General features: G+C 38.2%; 1 protein-coding gene across 7 annotated transcripts in view; it reads right to left on the reverse strand.

The window, feature by feature from the left end:
* The window catches only part of SBF2 (SET binding factor 2), a 364188-nt gene that overhangs the window by 76877 nt on the left and 278011 nt on the right, over window positions 1-9300 (reverse strand). For all 7 annotated transcript variants that reach the window (XM_042461173.1, XM_042461134.1, XM_042461050.1 and 4 more), the window contains one exon: window positions 7706-7774. In XM_042461173.1, the coding sequence (XP_042317107.1) occupies window positions 7706-7774 (69 nt within the window). The remainder of the gene's footprint in view (window positions 1-7705; window positions 7775-9300) is intronic.

The raw sequence follows: 9300 nt of genomic DNA on the forward strand, positions 1-9300 counted from the left end.
AATATGCAGCCTAGCACTCATAATATCTCACAAGCATCCAATAGTTTGAGTCTGGGATGCAACAGCTGAAATTCTTTCTGCAGTTATCCTTTAAGTAACCCATTTGCAAAGCCTCCAAACAGTGCCTTGAGATGGTGAAGAGTGTTTTTCAGAGAGAGAAACCTCCCGATCACAAGAAGAGCAATGTTTGATGAGAGATATTGAGGTCATAGATGCCATGAGAAAATAGCATGGGGGTGGGGCAGAAAAGAAGCAACAAAAGGGCTGTTTTTTAAAAAATAAGATGATGAGAGAAAGTTAAAAAAGAGAGAAATGGAGTAAAAACATGAATGAGGCAAAGAGAAAGAAACCATTCAGCACCAGAACGCTCCAAGGAGACTAGCTTTTTTGATGGATGAAAAGAAACTGAGGAGATAGTAGCTTGGTGGGTTGGGACATATATGGTAGACAGTGGAGGCAGAGTATTCTTGTCAAGCTACTCTACAATGTTCCATAGGTGTTTTCTGCGCAGGTGCAAAAACCCATTTGTGTGAAGCACAGACCATGAAGAAGAATCATGAAGTTAACCAGCCCAATAAAAAAGAACTTTTTGTTTTGTTTTTAAAAAAATGATTCCTCACTTGATTACAAATTATGTCCAAATTATATAAAAGCATCTGAGGAATTATGTTACAAATTATGTAAAAGCATCTGAGGAAGTAGACTGAAGTCTATGCAAGCTCATGCTGCCAACTTTTTACTATCAGTTAGTCTCAAAGATGCTACAAGATCTCTCTATATATACTGATTCTTCAGACTAACATGGCTATATCTTTAAATTATGTCCAAATTGTGTTCAAGGCCTGTGGCAAAATCTGCTAAAACAAATGCAAATGTCACTATGACACTACTGTGCTCTTTTAACAGAAACAGTGCTTGAATTAAGCTGGGCTTCACTCGTGTTGGCCAACATATTCAGAAATTAATGGACCTAATTCTAAAAACAAATTGCTTTGCTTGGTATCAGGGTAGAGGAGAATGCAGCAGTGTTAATACTGTCACAAACAATGAATTATTCTGTTAATCCCAAGAGCATCATTTATAAAATATTTCTTCAGTGTTAAGGTTTTAGTTTCAAACAGTCTACTAATTAGGATATTTCTTAGAAAGGAGATCACATACCACTGAGAAATCAAACAAATGTCATTTGGGGGGGGGGATTAAAAATAAACTTTTGGCAATTCAGTGAGTGATACCATTATCTACAAATATTCAATTGCATAATGTAATTGCAAACTGCTAACTGTAAATGAAATATATATGCATTCTCTTTAGATGTTATGACATTAATACAGCTAAAGTTAGACACAACTAAGGCTGCAATCCTCAGCTCATTTACACAGCTACTACACTGGGCTAACCCAAGACATTTTGCTGCCTGAAGCAAGATGTCATGTTAGTTCTTTAGCCCTTTTCTGTTTATAAAAGCTAAGTGGAACTGGCAAATAAACACACCAGCAATGATTCATTACTCCTAAAGCAGCATGTGGTTTATGTGGGCCAGGCCAAGCCAAGCCTTTCATCAGAGAGGAACAGACTGGCAGTGCACTGCTGCCCCCATAATTTGGTTTCTTCTCTGTTTGATCCAAACCTAAGACTGGACATGCTACACCCTATTGAAAGCAAGAGGGCTTAAGTCAGTTAATAATAATGGAATTTACAGTGCAGGCCCATGCATGTATATTTGTAGCTTCCATGTCTTCAACAGACTATATCTTTAGTAAGCACAATCAGGATTGCAGCCTCAATCATGTCATGTTTACTTCAATAAGAATCTCATTATATTCAGTGGAGTTGTTTGAATCAGAATCTACACACTCTAATATATTGTATATTTTAGTCAAATAGATTTTTTTATTTTAGTTTAGACCACATTAGAGTCTAATATGCATGCCTTGTCCTTACATTTGTACAAAAATGGAAGCTATCAGGAACTTAGCTTGTCACTCAGATCCAATTCTTCTCACCTCTTTTTAAAAAGCCACCTTTTAAAACAATTATGCTCTCAATACTGCTTATCTGACACCATGGTTTCTCATCCTCCTTCCCAAAACAGCATAAGCACTGGGTTTCTATCCCGGTGTTAACTGCTGTTCATTACTCTCATGAGATATCTAAATGTCTTCTGTTTTCCTAAATAGTCTGGCCAGTTTTTATGACTGTCCTTCATAGGTGGACCTTTCTCCCAAAACAGTGTCATCTTATTTTATTTTCTTCAATCACTTCTGAAAACCCATCTAGGCCATAAAGATTTCTGACCTCTTCCTCCATGAATAAACATGTAGTTTCTATACATCTTGTTACTTTTCCTCCTTTTCTTCTTACTATAAATGGCACCCGGATCTTCTTAACTTTTCATTCCCTGAGTAAAACACTGTGTAATTATCTGACCCAAAATGTCCTAGTCCTGTCCACTTTAGCCCACTACCTCAAGTACTGATGAACAGGAGATGCAAAGTAGTTGAAGGATATAATGCAAATCAAGTCAGTAAGAATCCAAGGAAATCCAATAAATACAACCTGAATCCAATTTATGCTCCAACTATAGAGGCAAAAGAGGAAGATATTGGAAGATTCTATGATGGAGTTCAAGAGGGAATTGATCACACATCAGAACAGAATCATAGGTGACTGGAAACCAAAACCAAAAAATGGAGCACAATAAAAGATTGTAGAAAAAGTTGGCCTACGATCAATAATAGTAATAATAATAAATGATTTATTTATATCTCGCCCAATCACAGGGAATCCGGGCGGGATCAAGAAATGAAGCAGGAGACAGACTGATAGAACTTTGTGAGGTCAACAGTTTGTTCATAGGAAACACATTTGTCAAAATCCCAAGAAGCAACTGTATACATGGAAACCATCTGATTGCTAATAACAAAAAATCAAATAGGTTACATAAATGGAAGTAGAAGATGGAGACGCTTAATTCTCTTTGCAAAAACAAGAGCAGAAACAGATTGTGGTACAGACTATGAACTACTAATAGCAAAAGTAATAGTAAGCAAAAAAGTTTTTCTGTTTCTCAGTTAATTAGGCTTAATAGTGCAAATCTATTTTTATGTTATCGTTAAATTTTACAGGGGTGGTCTTCATGTTGTATTTTGGCAAGTTGGTTTAGTGTTCTTCTTTAACTTTAAAAATAACGTAAAATATCGATTTGTACTATTAAGTCTAATTGTCTGGGAACAACAAGAATTCAGGACTGAATCCAAGAACATTGTCAAGAAGGAATGCAGAAAGACATGGATGACCGCGCGTAAGCCAAAAAATGTGTATACTTGAGCCCCATTCACTTGAATTGGGCCTGTGCACGCGGCGGTGCGGTGGCGGCGCAGCGCACCATGGGTGCGCATCCCATTCATTTGAATAGGACATGCCGCCCTTTGCACCCCTGCAGCTCTACACAGGTTTGAGCGTATGCTCACTGTACCATTGTATTTAATAGGATGTGAGCATCCACAGATTTTGGTATCCATGGGGGGGGGGGGTCCTAGAACCAAGCCCCAGTGAATATCAAGGGCCCACTATATTTAAAAGATGAACTGATGCCGCAGAAGGCTTTCAGATGAGTCAGTTCAACCTTTCTGTGCCAGAAAAGAGCAGCCCAGAGATTCTGGAATGACTGAGAGCCACAAAAGGAGCTTGGCGGGAGATGTATGCTTTGCCCACCCTTGCTCATATGGCTTTTCTTGCATAAATGCCATGTATCTACCTAGCTGTAAGCTGTTGGGGTTCATTTAGCTCAGCAGGAGTAGCTATTAGAAGGGGTTGTAAATATCAACCATTTCTGCTAATAAATTTACTTTAAAAAGCTACCAAAAGAACCTCCCAAATTTAAAGGCATTTAGCATATAAACACTTCCATCAATTTCTTTGAACACTGATAGGCTACAGTGCATAAAACATTTATTCAATTCACATATAAATGCTGTTGTTGATTTCCAATGATAATGGAAGGCATGAAGATTTGAACCACCCTAAAGAGAATCAGGCTATTTTCTGTATCATTGAATTGCCGGAATTCGATCTTGTGGTATACTTTTATTCTGGGCAGACAAGAGTATGGCTTCATGTACTCTACACAAGTAAAGGATGAAGAAGTGCATTGAATTGTATATTATAAACAAACACAGGATTGAGGCATGTAAGCAGAGCATGCAGTCTCTCCCTACATTAATGTGACCCGCTGTCCCTACAGATGAAGTGTATACTGTTTGTGCTGTAACAGCCTCATCCTTTCATCTCTGTGTTAATTGATATTAGTTTTTTGTGGGTTTTTCATGTCAGTAACTCATCTGAGCCCTGTAGCCAATGCTGGCATATGGCAGAGTAAACTGGCAAATTCAGAAATGTGGTTCTTAGTCCTCAGTTGAGATAACAGCAGCTGGATGTCTTCCAGGAACTGAAGAAATGCAGGAACCTCCGGGGACTCTCAGCAACCGATGTCAGGCTTCAGCTGATAAATGACCAGACAAGCCAAGTCTCCCGAATTGCTTTATTTACAGTGCTATAATACAGATCACAAACGAATACCAACTCCTACTACAACCCACAAAGCAATCACTGGAAGCTCCTGAGTTTATATATGCCTTCAGACCATGCGGTCTAACACAGTGACTTCCTGTGTTACATTCTAAAGTGTCCCCCTGTGCAATCCAGCTAGATGTTTCATCATCCAGGCTTAGTGCATGCAGGCACCAGAGTGTCCTTGAGGCTATGAGCATCAGCTGTGCTTGATCAGCCTTGTCCTTCCAGTGCTGGATGCTCATGGTCACACACACACATCTAAGCATTTCCCAGTGTGCTGACTTTAACTCCTGACATTTCGGGCTATGTGGCCATGTTCTAGAAAGCCCGAAAAACCCACAAAAAGCTATGGATGCCGGCCATGAAAGCCTTCGACTTCACATTGGTTGGATATTGTTCCACAATCTAGCTGGAACAGATTAGGATATGTTTGTCAATACAGCAAGATTGCTGGGTATTTTCAATATACTGCTACTGTAAACCACTCCAGATCTCTAGACAATTTTTTTCATGGAGAGCATGCATGCTTCATGCAGATAAGAAGACGACTGGGGGCAAAATGGATCTTAGCCTGACCCTGTAAGTCAGAGTGCATGAAGATAAGCGGTTGTTCCCCGATATCACCTTCTGGTATCTGCTTTCATAAAAAACCCTACTATCTGTGCAAAGTGTTTCCAAGCCACATCCTGATCAGCTAATCTAGTAGGATAATATGGCTGACTGTGGTTACAGTATGATTTATATATTATAAGTATGGTTGGTTATGGTAAGATTAATTGGGAGGGCAACAATTCACACCCATGGTAATCTATTGAGACATGTCTTGAAACATAGATCAGATCAGAAAGTAGATCTTACTAGAAAGGGGAACATATATAACCTATGCACAGAAGTATTCTTAGAGTTAATTATATACAGTACATGCATTGATTATGCAATGTTTTACTACCATATTCTTTTAACAACTACAATGGAAAAGTAACATAACAGGGCATATTCAATCAAAAGGATGGGAAGGACCGTATGTCAAGTATAATTACGTGTTATTTATGCTTTAAACAAATTCCAGCTGTATTACTAATGGTAAATAGAAACATTGTTTTTTGCCCTAGAGGTTAAAATTGTTTGCTTGCATGGACCATTACTACACACAATGAAGAGTGCTCCTCCTGATTTAGATGAATCACACATTTTTGATTATTCAGGTCTAGTAGTATAAAATTAACTAAAGGGAAGAGACACAGATGCTCTTTGCTTGAAAACTCTAAAATATTTTTTCAGGCCACAAGTACATATCAGCATACTGACTTGTTGTCCATGAATTTAATGCTGATGGCTATAAGCCTGTGGATTTCTTCAGTCACATCTGGCTCTCTCAGGTTTTGTAAGTGCCTAGTCACTCGGTATTATTACTGGAATTTTACTGGACATCACAAGAGTCACAGTATGTTGTAAACAGAAATTTTCTCATTAGTTTAATTACGTATGTGTATTGCCCTAAAGTATACTTCCACTAGACAAAGACTTTACGAGATCTTAAAAACCTTGTTAGACTTTCTAGTTAACTCTTTATCAAAGCAACTTTAACAACCATTGTGCAACATTTTATCTTAATATTTCAACATTTCTAGAAGAACCTGGAAGCTATGTTTGTTTTAGAAATGTTGGGACATGCACTTCTGAGCTGAACCGATTATAATTTTCAAATCTAATTGTTTTTTTCAAATTTATTTATTGATGGGTGCATCCACAGTGTAGGAATAATGCAGCTTGACACCAGTTTAAGTACTGTAACTCATAATGGAATCCTGGAATTTGCAGTTTCACAAAGTCTTTAGCCTTTTATGTGAAAGCATGTTGGTGCCTCATAAAACTACAAATCCCAGGATTCTGTAGGGTAATAATGGCAGTTAAAGTGGTATCAAACTGCATTATTTCCACAGCATAGAAGCAGTGTAGGGCATTTATTTATTGCCTCCCAGCCTACTAAGAATCTCAAGGTGGTGAAAAAAACACCAAACAAACATTTAAAACAATACATAGGTTAAAAAGACAAACTAAAATATTCCTTAAAAACAATTTAAAATCAAACATGACAGCCAGAGCAGTTTCAAAGAATAAAGGCAATGTGGAACAACACTGTTGTATTCCACTGGAAGTTCAAAAAGAGAGAGACCCAGTTTAACTTCCCTTGGCAGAGAGGTCCACAGTCAGGGTGCTGTTACAGAGAAAACTCTACTGTGTACGCATCATACTAGCCTGGTAGCTATTGAGACATGCAAAATGGCCTCTGCTAAGGTTCTCAAATTTTGGACAGGCTCTTATGGAGGAGCCTGTCTTTCAGATAACCTGTCCCTAAGCTGTTTAGGGCTTTGGAAATCATAGTGATCACGGGGTATACAGCATGTTAAAAAAGAATAGATCTATAAGTCTGGCCACTGAACTGGAAATTATTAGAAAAGTGACCAGTGAAAGAAAGAAAAAATCATTGCATGCATTTTGGATTCCTGCATGCTCTTGATGTAAATGGCCTCTAGAAGATTACAAATGTTTTTGTTTATTCATGCAAAAGTTGTTTCATTTCATATACTTATATATTTAATTCTGAATAAAAATTTTGTTGGAAAATGTTCAAGCTGCGCTTCCTTTTTGTGGTGTAGGAACCTATTCTTATTATTTCTATGGGCCAAAACAGACTGGCGGAAGGGGCAGCTTGAAGCCGCCCCTGTTGGAGGTGGATTGGGGTTGCAGCAACTGCATGCCATGGCCTTGATCTGCTTTGAAGCCATCTAAAAAAGAAGCGGCAAAAAGTGGGCTTTGTGCCTGCGCTGCAGCCAGAAGCTGGTTTCATGGTGCACTGGTGATGTGGCATGTAAATGCTGTGCTGCTGAAGTGTCACGAAGCTGTCCCCGTGTAAATGGCCGGGTGGCTTGGAGGCATGCAGCGTGTAAATGCCGTGATTCCAAGCCACCTGGAAGGTGGCTTAAGTTGCTGGTCTGTTCTATGTTATTTGTGAAAAAACGGCATTGGGTACATGTGACCCAGGGCCACACTACAATCACCCATGCTTTAAATAATTCCACTGTAAGGAATTATGAAATCAATATGATACCATAGTACTATAACTTACCCTGTAAAAAGCAGTTGTCAGTGGCAATAGTGCTGCGGCAATGTTGTATTCTTCTGATGTTGAACAATCCTTTAAGATGAAATAACAGGGAAAGGGAGAAGGCATGTTACAAAACTTTTCTCATGTTTTTTTATGTATTTTAATCTCAGTTGGAGGTGGATGCAAAATTACAACTAGAAAAAGACTGTCTACACTTTATAAAATATGCAATAGCGGTGATAATGAGGTACAGAAAAAGATATTTGTAGTATTGTAGAAACTTTGAAAGGGCTGTAACAATCTGTCTCAGGTCTGCTAAGCTGATTATGTATGAGGTATGACAGCAATATATACTGCTTTCAGTTAATTCTGTGGAAGCTGAAGACTTTTCTTGAAGAATGTTGTTGTACACAGAGTTGTAATGAAATAGATATAAAACAGGCAACTAGCAAATGTAGCTTCCAAGAATGCTATTTATTCAATCTCAAGATATTGGCAATAGAAAGCAATACGAAGACATGAAATAGACTGAAGGAAAGTGTGTGACTAGGTACTAGCTTACTTATACATTCCTTCTGAGGGTCAGCCTCTCCTTCCCATAATATTTCAGACAATGTGGTGGAATTCACTCACTGTAGAATTCAGGAATGGACAACTGTGGCTCTCTAAATATTTTGAGGTGACAACTCCCACTAGCCCCTAGTAGCTTAGGCAAATAGTGAGTCATTATGAGAGGTGTAGTTCAAATACATTTGAAGGGCCATGACTGCCTTCACCTGGTATAAATAATATCTGAGAGAGAAGTAAGCCTCAGGGAGTGGTCCCCCAAGAATTCAGCTCCCCACCCCTCCATAAATGCCCCAGAAGATCTTTTAAATTTGAACATTCCATGAAATGCTGGCACACAAGCCCCCTTACAGTTTAAAGGATCACAGGTAAGGGCATAGATTGGTTTCTGAGAAAGTATTGCTTAAAGCCTCCTATCCTACAAACCCAGTTTTCTTCACCACCATAAGTGACAAGTTAACAGAGTGACGCAGCATGCTGCAGGACCATCTTCTTGTAACCAAGTATGTCAACATAAATAAAGAGATTCATTTGCCAAAGAACACATCTGTTCAATCAAATAATGAGAAGAAATCAGATGTTTGTATCCAGTGCAGATGCTTTTTATCTGCTTTGACTTGGTATCAGTGGAATGCAAACCTGTAGCATATCTTCTGAGACCAATATTATTAAACACCTTCTGCATTTCCTGTTCCAATAAATGATCTCTGTAAATCACCATACCTGGAATGCAGTAAGGAAACTATCAATCAACCAGATTTTATTTGTCTGTGGCACAATGTCTATTACAATATAATGGATATAATGAAAGGTATCACAAAGGTTTTAAAATTAGGTTGTAATCCACCATGCTACTCCCCCCTTCCCTGGATGAATTATAGGTATAATAATAGTCCAATAGTGATTGAGTCCTTTGAATTTATCTCACATTGGGGCAACAGTTCCTCTGACAGAAATGTCTCCTAAATTGTTCGATTAGTAACTGTTACAACAGGAGAGTTTATAAAATCATCTATAATAATAATAATAATAATAATAATAATAATAAT

Source organism: Sceloporus undulatus, chromosome 1 (genome assembly GCF_019175285.1).
Source record: "Sceloporus undulatus isolate JIND9_A2432 ecotype Alabama chromosome 1, SceUnd_v1.1, whole genome shotgun sequence".
Lineage (NCBI taxonomy): Eukaryota > Metazoa > Chordata > Lepidosauria > Squamata > Phrynosomatidae > Sceloporus > Sceloporus undulatus.